This window comes from Physeter macrocephalus, chromosome 19 (genome assembly GCF_002837175.3).
Source record: "Physeter macrocephalus isolate SW-GA chromosome 19, ASM283717v5, whole genome shotgun sequence".
NCBI classification, from domain to species: Eukaryota; Metazoa; Chordata; class Mammalia; order Artiodactyla; family Physeteridae; genus Physeter; species Physeter macrocephalus.
In genome coordinates, this window is record NC_041232.1 from 62,826,240 (window position 1) to 62,843,434 (window position 17,195).

General features: G+C 51.7%; 1 protein-coding gene across 5 annotated transcripts in view; it reads left to right on the top strand.

Moving 5' to 3' along the window:
• The window catches only part of CTIF (cap binding complex dependent translation initiation factor), a 145,815-nt gene that overhangs the window by 12,933 nt on the left and 115,687 nt on the right, over positions 1–17,195 (top strand). For 4 of the 5 annotated variants that reach the window (XM_028480315.2, XM_028480316.2, XM_028480317.2 and 1 more), the window contains one exon: positions 1,411–1,464. The exons of the other annotated variant lie outside the window; for it this stretch is intronic. In XM_028480315.2, coding sequence (XP_028336116.1) covers positions 1,411–1,464 — 54 coding nt within the window. The remainder of the gene's footprint in view (positions 1–1,410; positions 1,465–17,195) is intronic. 5 annotated transcript variants of the gene reach the window in all.

Consider the following 17,195-nt stretch of genomic DNA (forward strand, 5'->3'; position numbering starts at 1 on the left):
AAATGGACATGCTTTAAGCGGATTTCAAAACCTTCGTACGGAGAGAAGTATGTAAAATATCTCCTTGATCATTTCTATATCAATTACCTATTGAGATAAGCATATATTGAGATAAATAAAATGCATTATTAAGTTTAATTTTACCTTTTTCTTTTTTCTTCTTTAAATCTGGCTACTAGATCATTTAAAATTATGTCTGTGGTTCCTATTCGTTGGCCAGCACTGCTGTAGAGTACACTTGTACCAGCCTGTATCATCGGCGTAATAAAATGTCTTTCCTGTACAAAGGTCATGCCCTTGACCCACAGTCGGGAGGGTGTGTCTAGCCAGGGTTTCACAAATCCAGGACGGTGATGGCTTCGAGCCATCCACACTCACTCACAGTTTTGACCAAGTGTGTCAAACAGAGAGAGACTGGGCTCCTCTGCTTTTTATGAATCAGACAGAGTGTAGGTCAAGATCGATGTTCAACATGAGCTGGAGAGCCTACCTAACGTTTAACACAATAGTAAAAGCACCACCATGTATATAGATAGCACATTACCGTGGAAGAGCTGTACTCTTACTACTACTTTCTATCTGTATATAGATTTGGTGTAGCTTACAAAGTCCCTTCATTTCAACCTTGCAGAGTCACCCAGCCTTGCTGTCCCCATTTTATAGATGACAAAGTGAAGCCTGGGAGATTACATGGATTTCAGTGGCTCTCAAACTTCTGGTGCATCCCTTGGAAAGCTTGTCAAAATGGAGAAGACAGGTGCTGCCCTCAGCGAGTGATTCAGTGGGTGGAGAGTAGGACCCAGAGACCCCCTACGTGGCAGGCTTTGGGGACTGTTACACTGGTAGTTGTCATATCACACTTTGGGGCACATGAGGCCCCTGAGGTCAGTGGTGGCACTGGGCTTCTGATGGCCAGTCTGGGGCTCTTCCCCAGTGCCATGCTCTCCTCTGTCAGTCCACAGGTCCACCGTACTTTGGGGCTGGGTGTACGGTATGATCCACACATACGTGCCTCTCCTCTAGCTCCAACCTTGACACTGTAAGGGACTAGTACGGCTGAAGCATGGTTAGGTGGTCAGACATGGTGCTGGTTTCTCAAAACTCATATTTACCCTCTGTGTTGTCTGGTTGGCTTTGGAATGTAGCTGGCTCTTCATCACTTTGGTGGGCGTAGGTGACAGGAAATGAGTTTGCCTTCCCCACACATACGCCGAAGGGCCACCTCCATGTGGCACTGGGAGATGCCAAGTGGGACCTGCTGGTACAGGAAGATTTGTCTTTGAAAATGGCTGAGCAGGATTTCATACTGGCTCTACTGCAGCAGGGCGGGACCGTGCCTGGGGGGCCAGGGCAGAGGGAGGGTGAGCCTGTGTGTCCTGCCATCACTGACCACTCCTTTCTCCCCTGCAGTGGACGGCGGACTGCAGCTATTCCTTCCCCCGAGGGCGAGCCCCCCTGCAGCAGGTAGGGAGCCAGCTCCGTGCTCCAGCTGGGGTCATCGTGGTCCTGTCTGTCTGGGTTCCTGGGCTGTTCACCATGGTGCTCCTGAGAGGCAGTGATGCGGGAGTGCGGGAAATGGGGCAGGGGAGGGTGCAGTTTGCCCTCTGGAAAGTTCTCCCTGAATATCCAGCCCACAGTGAAGCCCTCCCTGCCCAGAACACAGAGATTCATAAGATTGATTTTCAGTAGCAGCATTATTTATAATAACAGACATCTGTAAACAACTACTGATCTGTTGAGAGGAGAATAGATAAATGATACGAGAGATAGCCTTACAGTGTACTGTAATACAGCGATAAAGTGAGTGATCTGTGATACATCCTTACGGTGGACTATTATACAGCAGTAAAATGAGTGAACTGGAGGTTCGCACATCAGCGATGATGATGGATCCTAGGTTTTGGTGGGGTGGGGGGCACTCTGGAGATCGCTTCTGCTCCAGGTTTGCAGAGGACTGGGAGGGGCAGACTGTGGGTGTGAGGGAAGCCAACCAGCTTCCTGGGACCAGGCTGGAGTCCGCTGCTTCTCCCCCTGCTGCTTCCCTGTGAGATCCCGAGGGGGGGCCCCTGTGCGGGTCGTGTGGCCCGGAGGGAAGGAGGCAGCTGCTCTTTGAGAGCCGTCCCCGGTGACCCCCAGGTCCCGTACACCCTCTGGTTGTCGAGCTGTTCTTGCTGATACCTCGTGCCACCTGTGGGAGATGGTGGGATCAGAGACTGAAAACTCCATCTATCCCCAACCCCCAGTCCAGCCTCCCAGTGCACCTGTCCAGAGAGATGAGGGAGGCCATATGGGCTTCAGCAGTAACTTGCTCCCAGCTCCAAAGCACCTGTGTTGACACATTGCCTGGGCCCACTTGCTTGTGTCTGACTTCGGTCCATGGTGCTGGTTAAACCAACTCTCCTCTATTCTGTCGTGAGGGAAGGTGAGCAGTGACCTCAGTTCCAGATCTTTCTTAGGCTGTAGGGCTTTGCTATACCATGGGGTGTGTGTGTCGGGGCAGCTGCCCTGGACAGTTCTGTCACGTGACAAGATGCTTGTGTGTGTGTTTCGTTGATTCTTAAGTAGGAGGCCATGATAAAGCCGGGGTGGGGTGCTCTGCCACAAACTTGGTGGCAGTTCTCTGTGCCCTCAGCTTCCTCATATAAAAACCAGGAGACTCGGTGGCTTCTGAGGGTCCTTCTAGCTTCTCCATGCCATTTACAGACAGGGAAGTTGGGGTCCATGGAGGTGTCATGACCTGACCAAGCTGGGACTTGAACCCAGGTCTTTGCCTGTCCTGTCCCCTCATCGGCCCTTTACCTTGTCTTCCTGTAGTAGGTAGCCTTCTATGGAGGTCTTTTGTCCTCATCACTAGACTGCTGGTGCTTGGTCATGGACTCCGTTTATACTCCCTAAACCCCTCCAGCTCTTGGCCGAAGCCCCGACACATCAGGGGCACTGTCACTAGTGTCTGCCGATTATCTGGGGTTTCCTACAGAGTCTCTTAACACTTCAGCAGAAGAAGATTCTCTTAACACTTCAGCAGCAAAGGTGGACTTGGATGTGGGGACTCAAGAATCAGAGAGAGAGCTTCAGGGAAGGGTTGAAAGTTTTGGATGGGGACATAAGAGGCTGGTAAATGAGAGATTGAGAAACCAGCTCTCTGTTATTTAGTCAGTAGGTGTCTGGTTCTGGAATCGTCCAGAGTCTTCCTTTTTGTTCTCACTCCTTTATCTTCTTTTCTGGGTCCCCTCTCCCCACCCTTTCTCTCTGGTCCCATTTTCCCATCACTCTGGACAGGTTTCCAGGGGGATGAGAATGGCGTATCCTCCCACTTGCTTCTCATCTGCCTGCCTCACTCTGGGCTGTCCTTTCACAGCTGGTTTCACCCCCTGGAGGAGGGTGGGTGGGGTGTTGGCCAGGGCCGGGGGCTTGTGGGAAGGGATACCCTGGGACCATGAAGACCAGCTGACCCCGAATCCCATCTTAGAAGCAGCTGAAGAGTCGGCTTGGGGTAAGCAGGGGCTGAATGAAATGCAAAACGAAATGCAACTGAACTTAAAGAAGAAACTGTAAAAGGCTCACGTTAGGTCCTTTCTTGGCAGGTGGAACTGAGCATAAGTCCATTATAGGGGACGAGCCCCAGGAAGGGGGAGGCGGGCTCTCAGGATGTAAACCCGCTTTACTCCCCTGATGTGCCTGGAGAACGAGGGCTTCATAGTAGGGGTTTCCTACAGGCCATGGGGCCATTGGCACTCCCACCGCCCCCTTGTAGTCTGTCTGATCATCTCAGAGGGAGGACGGGGGAGACATCTGCTTCCAAGAAGCGGAAGAGTAGCCGGGGCACCGAGGGACAGCCACGGCCTCAGCCCCACGTGCCACGTGCCTTGTGCGTTCTGGATTCAGAGCCCGCCGTGTCCCCATGCGGCGAGCCAGCTGGGGGAAGCCTGAGTCCTGGTGAGGTCGCACCCTGTGCCGTGAGAAGCTGCTCAGAGCCGAGGAAAGCTCAGCGGGCCCAAGAGTTCAGGGTGTTTGCAGAGGGAGTTTTCATAGATTCCTCTGCCGGGGAGTGTTTGTAGTGGCCTGGAGCATGGCCCCTGAAGGACAAGATAATGTGTAAAAGGATGCCCAGTGCAGGGCTGGAGACACAGTGTGCACAGAGTGGCCAGACCTCAGGTGGCCCAGAGCTAAGGCACTCGGGCAGGCCGAGCAGAGGTGGCGGCATCGGGCTGGCCCTCCTGGAAGGCCCCGGACGCTGTACCCCGCGCTGCACGGAGAGGCAGGATTGAAATGAGGTCTCCTGAGGTCATCACCTTGGTTCGGTGATGAAAGGCCTGATTGTAGACATTAGTAACTCAGTTAATTAGGGTACGAACAATAGAGTGGTGTAAGCAAGACGGAAGTCTCTTTCTCTCTCGCCACCCTCCTGGGAGGGTGTTCAGGGCTGGCATGGCAGCTCAACAGTGTTGGGACAGCCTCCTAGTTTCTCATGCTCTGCCCTCTCTGGGGTGTTGCCCTTGTCCCATGGTCCATGCTGGCTCACGTCCACGTCCACATTCCTGCCAGTGGGAGCTCCCACCCTGGGCTTCGTCTCCAGGAGCCTCTGGTGTCCCCTCAAGAAGCAGCCATCGTTTTTTAAAAGTTAAAAATTTTTTTAATTTTTTGTCCGCACGGTATGTGGGATCTTAGCTCCCCGACTAGGGATGGAACCCACGCCCCCTGCAGTGGAAGCGCAGAGTCTTAACCACTGGACCACCAGGGAAGTCCGTGAAGAAGCCATCTTCTGATGCCCTCCGGTGGAGGGATTAAAGCTGGTCAGCACCCCTTGAGTGACATAAGGAAAGCCCCACAACTTACCAGAGACAGCCGCTCCGGCCCACCCTGCCCTGGAGTGGCCCCCTGATGGAGGGGAAATCAGGGAGCTGCCAGCTGAAGAGTGCCTTAGCTGGGGGCAGCTCTGACGGGATGCTGCTGCCCATACAGCCTTCAAGGACCCCTTCAGCCTGGTCCACCAGATGTAGGAGCGCTGGAGCAGCTCATATGAGCACCCACTGGCTTCCTCACTGCACCCTCTCCAGCAGGCAGACACCCTCACCCGCACAGTAATCCGTGGTGTGGTCAGGATGTTCCATATGTACATGTGCCTGTCCCCTCAGCCTGCCGGTGGGCCTTGAGCTGGGCGCCACCAGGGCTCCCTTTACATCCCTGACCCCCCCCACCCCGCCACCAGCCTAGGGCCTTGCACACAGTAGGTGCTCAATAATGACACCTGAGATGGCTCAGACCCGGTCTATGCAGTCATTCCCTAGCGGGTCCTGTTCCTCCGGCCACACCAACCTTGCTGAGCTTTTGGAAGTCATTGGGATGATGGGGCAGCTCTACTATCCCACATTCACCCCTGGGAAGAATTTCAGGAGGAAACTGGGGCTAGCTTGAGACTGGGGTGGCTGCTCTAGCACTTTGCCTGACTGTCCCACTTTGGGCACGTGTACCCAGGACAGTGGGGCCCACAGGAGGGTGCTGAGGTGCTGCATTCTGCCCAGGAAGCTGTGTGGTGAGTCACAGGCCATGCACTGAATGAGGAGCTGGGTGCAGGCACCATTTGAGGATTAGTCATGCACTGGGATTATTTCTGTTGTTTTAATTAATGTATAAAACCAAAAAAACCCTTGCTTTCTCTGAACCCTTTCAGAGGCACAACGTAGAGGTAAACGTAGAGGTAAGCCAGGGTAGGTAGAGTCCCATGAGATGGAAGGAGGGGGCTCAGAGAGTCCAGAACAAAAAATGGGTTCCACATAATCCTGAAGAGGCCCGTTAACTGCCTGTAGTCGGGCCTCGGCCGTACAGGGGACTGTTTGGCATCCTGGCAGCATCTTTCCAAGAGAGCTCATCCGCCACCTAGTCATTTATTTACTCAGGAGGTCGGAATACAGTTTCCACCTTATTGTAACAGGGGAGGTGCCCAGAGATGATTTAGAGGAAGGCACCTGAAATGAGAGAGTGCAGCCCAGTGCATTTAGACGACATCCCCAGGTGCCGGCCCAGGACTTAGCATTCAGGGAAGGAAGCTGAAGGCATGTGAAAGGTTGTGTGGAGTCAGGCGCAAACAGGTCTTCTCCGTCAGCGCAGAAATGCCAAGGAGAGGAAATTGATGCGCCTGACAGCAGCAGTGCCTCTGATTAGACCTTGAGAAGGACTTCCTGGCCGAAGGACTTGTTGGCCCACGGTGTTGGCTATTGTGCAAGTGAGGGGATCTGGCAGCCTGGCTGCCAGGCTGTGATCCCACACTCCCTGGAGTGAGGAGAGAAGGGCACTCCCCTCTTCCACCCGTGATGCCTGGTAGCAAATCGAAGCATCAGGAGAGAGTGAAAAGAGCCTTGTTCCAGGGGTCAGAAGAACCAGATGTTGACCCAGGTGTGGCGTGCACGCCAATGCCTCTTCCACAAAATGAGGCATTGGACTACACAGACTCCCCTGAGCCTCTCTGGAAACATCTTTCACTGTTTATATTCTGTGTCTCCATGAAGTGGGTCCAAATCGCTGCTAAAATCAGCAGGTCTGGATTTTCCTGATTTCTCTGCTGTTCCCCCCACATACCCTGATGCCTGTGTCACCCTGCAGGTTAGGTATATCCTAAGTGTCAGCATTGACTCTGACCCAAGAGATGACAGGTGGTAGGCAGAGGTGAGCCTCAAATGGCCCACAGAAAAGGGTAGAAGGAATTTTCTGCCAGTCATCTTGCTGCCCTTGAGGAATTATAGTATCTGGCTCAGAGCCAATCTAAAACTCAGTACAAATGATATCTGAGTCAAAGTGCCCAGGTTTTTAATCAGCTTCTCTGAATAATTAAGAAATACCATGTGTATGTTCATGGCACTGCTCTCTGTTCACTCAGCATTTATTGACCACCTGCTGTGAGCTTGGCTCACATATAAGCTGGAGCCTTTGGGCTCACTACCTGTTTGTAGAGCAGAGGCTAGTGAACATGAAACAGACTAAAGGCACACACGGTAAGACCCCCGAAGAGATGCCCTGACCACAGACACTGCAGTCATTCCAAGGACTGGCCCTGTTTCTGTCTGCGGGTAGGGAGATGGCTTGCAGGACATGAGACTCGATCTGTGCCTTCAGGAATGGGTAGGATGTCTGACCAAATGGAAGGGAAGAGAGAAAAAGGTGAAGAGAGGAGAAACGGTGTTAGCAGAGGCTTGAAGTTGGCCATGATGTTGGGATGTTAGAGAGGAGGAGCGGGCACAGCTGGAGTCGTTGGTTAGTGCTGGGTTTTACCAGAGTGGTGGGGGATGGGGTGTCTGTACACCCCGCTGAGTTGCTGGAGCTGCTGTCCAACCCCACGCATTTGTGTACCTTGCATGGCTTGTATTTTCTCTGTCGTTCCTTACAGGTAAATTCTGTCCCCCTGTATCAGTCAGGATAGCCTAGGAAATGCTGCAGTAACAAACGGCTCTGAATCTTAGTAACTTTAAGCCACCCATTTAGGACCCAGCTTGGTGGAGCAGTTGCCATGACGGAGGGAAAAGAGCACCGGAGACAATTCAACGCTCCAACCTAGATGTAACACACATCACTTCCACTCTTAGCTTGTTGCCCAGAACTAGTCACACGGCCCCACCCAACCATAAACACACTAAATAGGATAATCCTATTATACGCCTGGACCAGGGGAACCAGAACTGGTTGGTGACTTGCTAGAATGACTGTCACATGCTCCACTTCTAGTGGAAACTCAACGGGGGCTGTGGCCGACTTCCTCCCCCCCTTATCTCCTTTACCACATTAAATGCAGAGCTAGGCAGGTCTCCAGTGAACCCTGAAGATGTGGGCTCTCAGGATGAGAAGAAGCTCAGAGGTCACCTGATCCAACTCCCTGCAATGCAGGATCCCCCTGCTTCATGAGGCCATTGAGCTGCTGGACATTTCCAGAAATGGAGAACTCACTGCTTCACAAGGCATCTCAGAGCATGTGAGGCAGCTCCACTGATAACAATGTCGGTCTTTGATTCAGCCCAGACCACCTCTTCGTAACTCCAGCTGATGGCTTTAGCTTGATTCCTTTTGTCCATGGCTGTCTGCCATGGCAAGTCTGCTTTCTAAGCTAAGCATAATCATTCCTGCAGCTATGTCCTTTTGTTGTGGTTCGTTTATTCCTTTGATTATTTATTTGTTCTTTCATCCATTGATCCAACCAGCACGTCATCATTGACTGCCCGTGTGCCAGCCACCATGCTAGGAACCAGGAATCGGGATGGTGAAGGCAATGGGTGCAGTCTCTGTGTATGTGGAGGGTAGAGTGGGTGGGGGGTGGGGGAGATGGGCACTTAAACCACAGTGCTAAGAAGTCTGGGATATGACACACTGCTTCCCACGTCCTGTCCCATCCTGGGTTACTTTTCTGGGAGCACATAGCATAGACTGTATTTCCTCTTAATAAGCCTCCCAAACTGAACACGGCATGATCTGTGTACTTCTGCTGCTCCCAGCACGTGAGCCTCTCTTTTCCAGAAGATGCCATCTGTCCCTGTCCTCGGAGTGACTTCTGGCTCCAGCTCACCTGGAGGAACCAGGATACAACACTTACCAAACAATATTGATGATTGACTTTTATAGGGAGAGCAGTCGGCAACTATTCATCGAGCCCACGCTGTAAACAGTATGAGCCATGTGGCCTGGTCTCTGCCCTCAGAGTACCCAGAGTCTGGACGAGCAGCATTCTAGAGCCGCGTGTGAATACCGGGAGGAGAGGAGCTGGCTGCAGCTGGCGTCTGTAGAGGAGGTCAGATACCCGGGCACGAAGCGGGAGGAGCCATGCTGTCATGGTAACGGCATCCGACTGGAGGACTGGAGTGAGGAGACGTGAGTCCTGGCTTCTGTACCTCTGACTCGCTATTCCATCACTGGTGAGATACGTCATCTAGCTGCAGCCTCAGTTTCTCCTCTGAAAAACGAGGAGGTGAACTAGACTTAAGGTCATCAAAATGTTTTGTTAAAAATACAGATTTCTATTTCTGGGAAGATGGAATAGATGTTCTTTTCTATATTCCTCCTGCTAAGTACAACTAAAACCCTGAACATTCTATATAAAACAAATATAAGAAGATTCTGAAACAGAGAGAGAAGGCAGACCGGCTAGGGACCTTGGGACCTGAGTATTGACACAGGAGTGACCTCACTGGGTTTTCTTTTTGCCTCCTACATCCCAGACTTGAAGCTGAAGATGTGGGTAACCAGGAAATGCCAGTGGACACAGATTTTTTTTTTTTTTAAAGTTCCAATAAAAGCCTATTCTCTCTAAGCTTAGGTCCAGGAAAAGAATAGAAGCTTAGGTCTAGCAAGATAGAAAACTTTTAGACAATAGCTGCTCTACTCCAGCCAAACAGCAGAGAAAAAAACTGTAGCACCATCCCCACCGTCACGAGCAAAGAACCAGTGGGAGCCTGGACTTCCACCCGCTCCGGGCTGTAATGCGGCCCCCTAACTCCTTCGGCAGTGTGGTGTCAGAGAAGGTCAAGTAGGAAGTTGTGACTTTCATCCCTGCTGGCTGGTAAGAAGCTCCCTGCCCCCATGGTATTGTTGGAGGCCATGCGGGGAACCTGGACTCCACCCCCACTCAGCAGGATAGAGGTGCCCCTCCCCTCCCTGCTGGCATGTGTCAGAGGAGGTTCTACTAGAGAGCTGGGACTTCCACTGTCGCCCAGTGGTAGTGAGGCCCCCACAGCAGGGTCAGTGGGCACCATGTGGAGTCCTGGAGCTCCTACCTCCACTGAGCCATAACAAATGCTCCACTGACAGCACTGAGGTCGTGCTCACCCCCCTTTCCCCTGACAGAGTGGTACCACAAAAAGCCAGTTAAAACAGAAGATTTAAATGAGATTCAGAGTCTCATTACATAACATGAAAGTGTCCTGATTACAATCAAAAATCATTTGTCATACCAAGAATTGGGAAGATTTCAAAGTGAATGAATGAGGACAATAAATGTCAACACTGAGATGTGAAATTGGACTTCCTCAAAATGAAAAACTCTTGCTCTGGGAAAAACCCCGTTTAGAGCATGAAGAGACAAGTTACAAAGAGGGAGAAGATTTTGCAAAACGTATATCTGACAAAGGACAAGCATCTAGAATACGTAAAGAACTCTCAAAACTCAGCATTGAAAACAATGCAATTAGAAAATGGACAAAATACATGAAGAGGCATTTTTCACTAAAGAGGATATACAGATGGCAACTAAGCACACAAGAAGATGTTCATTGTTAGCTGTTAGGGAAATGCAAACTAAAGCCTCAGCAAGGTATATCTCTATACACCTGTCAGTATGGCTAAAATTAAAAAAAACAAAACAAAACAGTGACAACACCGAATGTCGGTGAAGATACAGAGAAATTGGATGACTCACACATAGCTGGTGGAGATGTTAAGTGGTACAGCCATTCTGGAAAACAGTTTGGCAGTTTCTTATAAAACTAAACCTACAAGTACCATATGATCCAGCGATTGCAATCCTGGGTGTTTATCCCAGGGAAAGGAAAACTTATGTTCACACAAAAACCTGTACTCGAATGTCTATAGCAGCTTTATTCGTCATAGCCAAAAGCTGGAAATAATCCAGATGTCCTTCAACAGGTGGATGGTTAAGTAAGTTATGGCACTCAGCAATAAAAAGGAATCAACTCTTGACACATGCAGTAACCTGGATGAATCTCCAGGGAATTATGCGGAGTGATAAAAGGCTAATCCCCCAAAGTTACATGCTCTATGATTCCACTTATATACCATTCTTGAAATGACAGGATTATAGAAAGGGAGAGCAGGTTAGCAGTTCTTCAGGATTAGGGGAGGGGGGCACGATGAAGTGGGTGGGTACAAAAGCGCAGCAGGAAGGATCCTTGTGCCGATGGAAATGCTCAGCATTCTAGAGGGTATTGCTCTCAGCACCCTGGATGTGATCTGAACTATATACTTTTACAAGTTTTTCCTTGGGGCGGAAACAGGGTAAAGGATACATGGGATCTCTATTATTTTTTACAACTAGATGTGAATCTACAATGATCTAAAATAAAAGTTAAATTTTGTAAAGTACAGAACCTTTTGTTTCATCACAGTCTTTCAAGGAAATCTCATGTAGAAAACCAAAAGGGCAGAACCGTTTGGTGAGGCAGGGGAGGGAACCCACCTGCTTTGTCTCCCACTCTATCCACCTCATCACTCTGGGAGCATCTCTGCAGATGTCCTAGGTCAGCCCTGGGCCAGATGATCTCTCAGCCCCTTCCCTCCCTGGCCTGTGGTTCTGAGTCTGGCGCTGGCAGGAAGGGAGATATCTCCAGCGACTGGAGAGTTCCAAGAAGGCCTCCTAGTGAGGAGCCTTGGAGGATGAGATCCTTTCTCTGCACAGAGGCATGGGCAAGGTATGGGGCTAGGGACAGCTGAGTGGGCCCCCATTACTTCAGCAGATGCTGGACAGGCAGCCAACCAGAAGTGGGCTCTGCTGTGACCCAGTCTAGGGTAGGTACTGATAATATTGCCATTTAAATCCTAAGGCATGATTAATTAGCTGAGAGACTGGAAAAATATGCTTGGCCACAGGGAGTCATTATCTCCCACTCCTCCCTGGGCTTTGGGTCTTAATTCAAAGACAGTGAGGGTAGAGAGAGAAGGGACAGATTGGGCAGACAGACAGGAAAGCTCCAGAGTGAAAGGAATGACCTTTTCTGCTCCTGAACTCAGCTCTGGTACTACACAGGAGGCTCTATCTTCTGGTCTCTGCTCTGTTGTTCTCCTGCCTCAGGCCTTTCTATTGTAGGAAGATTAAAATCCTGTGGGTCCATCACCATCTTTCCTACCAGCACGTGGGAGTGCTGTCCTTGGTGCTGAACACACACACACACACACACACACACACACACACACCACACACACACACACACACACACACACACCACACACACACACCACACACACCACACCACACACCACACACACACACACACACACACACACACACACACACACACCAGGGCAGGACTGCTTCTCCTTGAGCCCTGCCCTGACCCACCCTTGGTCTGTGCTTGGCTCCTCACTTCCTCTCTCTTCAAGCAAACCCAAGTCACCCTCAAAGTGTGGCTGTTTGGGTCTGAGAGGAGTTTGGGACCTGGCCTACAGGAAGCCCCTGTTTTGGCCCAGGGGATGACTTTGGAGCTGTTTGTCTGCAAACATCCTGTGTAATGCCCCACACTCTCCCAGTGTGTTATGCTCCGCTTCCCGCCTCCACCCCAACTCGGGAATCACCATTCTAGTCCAACGTGATACTGAAGAGGGAGCTCAGGTCTGTGGAGCTGCAGCAGCCCTCATGGGGCCCCAGGAGGCGGCTTACAGGCCTAGGGTCCTGCTTTCCCCACTCTCAGTCCATCCGTGTTGTTACTTGCAGGAAGTTTTTCCTGGAGTCCAGAGCCACGGTCTCCCCTGGAGCCCGCAGCATGGGTGGCATATGCATCATATCACATGGTGCTTCACTACGTGTTGTCTTCAGTTGTTTCTTCCTTTTCTGTGACTCTCCAGCTAGGTGGTAAGACCTGGGGGGCAGGGACGGTCACCTCGGGCCTCCTGGGGCCACCCAGTGCCTAGCACTGTATTAATCCACTAATGTGGGTGACATATTGGGGCTGGGGGCAGGGGACTTGGGAGGGCATCCTTGGAGAGGAAGGAGAGAGGTCTTGTCCATTGTTTAAAGGGATAACCCTCCCTATCAGCTCCCCTGGGAGCCCTGAGTCTGTGGGGCTTGCTTGCTCTTGGCCCTCATCACGGACAGAATCTATGGAAGAACATTTTGCACCAAGAAGGGGAAATGGACTGGGATTATGGGCCTTCCGAGGAGCGGGGGCTGTACTGCCCTCACCTCCCCGGTGCCCAGGCTGGGCCCTGTAGAGCTGACGACCAGCAGGTGGCCCCTGGCCCTGCAGTCCGGGAGCTCAGGCCCTGGTCTCTGCAGGCTCCTGGTGCTGGCAGCCGCAGTCTTGGGCTGGCCAGCTCTGGTGCGGCTGACACAGCAGCAAACATGCTGGGGAAACTCAGACTGACGTGCCCGGACATCCTCTAGTTGGAACTTTGCCTGTGACCCTCCCATTAATGGGGGGAGTCCTCCTGCTGCCACCTGCCTTGTTTAGCCAGACTCTGCCTTATTTCTAAACCTTTGCAGCCTGGGATTGTCAACACACACATACCTGTGCACACACACGTACACAAGCAGAAATGACTCTGCAGTTGTATATTAATAAAGAAAAGACAACAGTATAGAAGAGGGTCATTTTTTCCCATTGCACCTGACTTGGCATGTTTTTCTACTGTACAGTGACTCACTCCCATCTTGTTTCATTCACTCATGCACGGAGCCCCCCGACCCTACACATTCTATCTTGCACCCCTACATTCCTTCTTTTCCTCACTGCAAGCGATTTACTCCCTGCACCAGCGCTGCCTTCCCAAGAGATGAACTCGGAAAACCCAAATGTTCGTAGGGATATGGGTATGTTCCTGCATTATGGGAAACTCGACAGTGGGATCAGAAGTTATTTGAGTAATATATCTGCAGAGTGCAGTGGTTAAGAGCACAGACTCTGGTCCACACTCATATGCGTTCCTGGGAACTAGCTCTGCGAATGCGGGCAGGTTCTCTGAGCCTCAGTTTCCTCATCAGTGAAATGGGGATGGTGATAGCAACAGCTGCTTGCTAGGGTTGTAACAAATGTAAAGTGCTCAGATGGTGCCTGGTGTACAGTGAGTGCTGCGTCAATGTTTGCTCTTATCCTCTGGAATCTGTCCTCCCTGATCTGGGGTAGCTGTGCACCCCACGTGGCCCTTTCAGAGGCAGCTTCAGTCTCCCTGCCCGTGGGCAGGCCGTTTCCATTTCTTTTTCCACATGGTTTAAAGTGCTCATTATCCCTTTGTGATCTGTTCTGAGAGCAGCACGATTCACCCTGTCAAGGGGCCCCCTAACTGTCAGTAAAAGAAGCTGTTGTGAAGGATTCAGCAGCGTTTAAGTGCTAAAAAACGATCCACTGAAAAGGGTGATTTTTTTTGATAAGGCTCCTCAGAACCTTGGCATTGCAACAACCTGGCGGGGTGTTGGCAGGGGCTGGGTGACCTCAGGGCCAGGGAAGGAGGGGTGGGACTCAGAGGAAAGCTGTGGTCACCCGGGCCAACTGTGGAATTACAACCTGGAGAATGTTCTCGAAGAAGCCAGCAAGGCTTTGTGGAGAGCTCTTGGTGCCTGGCCACTGAGTCCTTGCAAAAAAAAAAAGAATGAATGATGCTGCATCCCAAGACTAGGAAGGTGGTGGGGGTGAGGAGGCAGGGGGGCACAACAGAAAAGTGAAGCCAGGGCTACTGCAATTGAGGGGATGGCAGACTAATTGGGGAAGAGAGTTAACAGATAGTTTAACTATCTGTCTGTTTCCCAGTGGGGGACCATAGTCCTGCAGGAAGCTCTGTGGAGTGAAAAGGAAGAGTGGGGTGGGTTTCTGGCCAAAGGAGTTTGGGAAAAGCTGCATAGTGTGCTGCCATCTACTTGAAGAGTCAGTATCCATTTAAGACCAATAAAGGCACTGAGAAGTTCTGCAATAACGTATTTATTTAACACTCTTTTAACTCTGTGTGTCCCAAATATTTGACTGAGGAGCCTTTTTAAACTTTTTGTCCCCCACAAAACTTTTTAATATCCACTGTTTCCAAAAGCGTGTTCCATGCACCACTCCAGCTGCCCTAAACTTAAACCATTTTCAGTCCCTTCCCTGGATGATTCTGATGCACACTGACATTTGTGAGCCAGCGGATTAGTGTTTCTAGAACACCACTTGGAGCACACAGTAGATCAGGAAGGGAATCAACCACTGGGGTATGTGCTGGATGTGCCGCGTGGGCTTGGGGGGCACCAGCTGATGAGGAAACAGCAGAGCCACAGGGAGGAAGGCTCTCGAGCTGGATCCCATCAGAGGGGAAGACTCGGAATGGGTGGAAAGGAGATTTGTTTTCTCCGAGTCCAGGAAGAGCACAGCGGCCCAAAGAGGAACATAATCTTGTACCTTCAGCAGCTTGGTGTGGCCTCAGAGCCCCTTCACAGACGGTGTCTGAGCCGCATACGGACACAAAGCTTTGCCAGTGTGCCAGGGAGGATGCTGAGGCCCCCGTAGCGGTGAGCAGAACAGCCAAGCCCCCGCCACCATCGCCTCTGCCCTGTGTGTGTGTTAGGGGTTGCAAGGTGTGAGGGTTGGCGTCCAGAACTCAAGAAGCGGGGAACATCCAGGCACCTTATGGCTTCAGGGGCTTTGGCTGGACGTGCATCAGCGTGGTAGGTGGCCCCAGGGTCGCCTGGGTGCTGTCCGCCCAGGGCTGGCGGGCGCTGGGGATGAACGTGAGAAGCTGTTAGGTTCCTGGCTGTCCGTTCAGTGGCAGCAGTCACTCTGCCGGTGAGTCCTGGCCCCTCTGGGCATTGCCTGGGTCACCACCTCGGCTTCAACAAGGGACAAAGAGGAAGGCTCTGCAGGTGAGGGTCTTCCCTCTCTGGGCTGAAACTTGAAGGACACAGATTTTGTTTCCAAGAGCTAGGCCCCTTCTCCAGCCCCTGTTGGTAACAGGTTACATGCAGTGATTATATGCCGGTCACATCCCATTGCCACAAAGTCTAAGGAGATGTCCAGATTCTTGTTATGTGCTGCAGTCATCTTGTCAAATGGAGCAACGATGAGTAAGTCCAGATTCTTGTTATGTGCTGCAGTCATCTTGTCAAATGGAGCAACGATGAGTAAGTCATCTCCGTGACCAAGATTTTCACTGTGGACTTCTCCAGACACTTTCCCCCTCCCCGTTACAACACTGGCCTGGGTGGGGCTCACCCTCCTACTATATTCAGCCAGAGAGGCCACAGGTTTGCCCACAGCCCTCAGCCACATCCTGTTCAGCGGCCCGAGGGTCCTGATTCTCGCCCAGTGCTGTCGCCTCCTCCAGGGAGGCTGTGCAAAGTGTGGGCTGCAGCCCCTCGGTCTGTGAGGGGCTCACCCTAGCACTTCTGTGCCTAAGCTCTGAGAATCAGAGTCACGGCGTGTGGGGGAGGGAGTGGAGGCAGGAGGTAGATGCATATGAGGGGCAATGAGACCTACCCTGTGGAGATGGAGGGGTGAGAGCAGAGGCTTCTGCTGGGTGAGGGATGCTGTCACCGGAACCAGAGGTTGAGCTGATGGGAGGGTGATGGGGGGAGGGTTGAGTAGCCAGGTGCTTGCTGGGAACCGCAGTGGTTTTGGAGTTTTCCAGAATTTAAAATAGGGTTCAGGTTATCTCCATCGGCTCAGGAATAAGTTCTCTGGGCTCCTGCGAGGATGCGTGAGAGTCGTAGGGCTTCAATGAGGAAAAATGTGTGGAGAGGGTCTATAAACTATGAAGTACTGAAAAAATGCTTCTCACCTCTGATCGGAGATGGTACCAGCTCCTCGAGCTTGATCTGCACATGCAGCAGGTGGGGGGGCGGGGCTCCCTTTACAGAGTATCTCCTGCTGCAAATGCCTGGGGCATCCCCTCCAGCAGCTGCTGCTCTGTCACTCTTTTCCACTCATCAGCCAGTGGGGCCTTGTCCCTGGACCCCCAGAGTCCCTGAGGCTGGTGGGTCCCCTGCCAGGGATGCTGCTTCAGAAGAGGCTGGGGCCTGAGCTTGAGATGCCCAGGCAGCTCCCTTAGCTGTGGTTCTCTCTGCACAGGGCAGAGAGTAGAGGGCCTCCCCTCCCTGCTATGAGGGGTGGTGGCCAAGACTGCAGCCCCCAGACCAGGAGGGAGATTTATGTGCACTCACACTGCTCTTGAGCTGCTTTTAAGGTCAATTGTGCTCGTCCCTGTGAGGTGCTTGCCGTCCTGGTTTAGCTGTGACCTTCCCGTCCTTTTTTCATGGTTGTTCTCTCTCTCCATCCTGCATTCCTCACTCTTTAGGGGCCTCAAATCCTAGGTTTGTGACTCCATCTTGACATCCTAATCCGTGAATCAGTCTTTCAGGCACAGAGGCAGCAGGGCCTCTGTCTCTCAGGGCAGAGTCTCTTTAATCCGTCGGCAGGCATCTGAGGTGGACCTACTGTGTGCCCGGCTTGACCACTTTGGGGACACAAGAACAGAAAGCAGCTGTGGTCCAGGAGCTTAAAGTCTAATTGGGGTCATGGATGAACCTT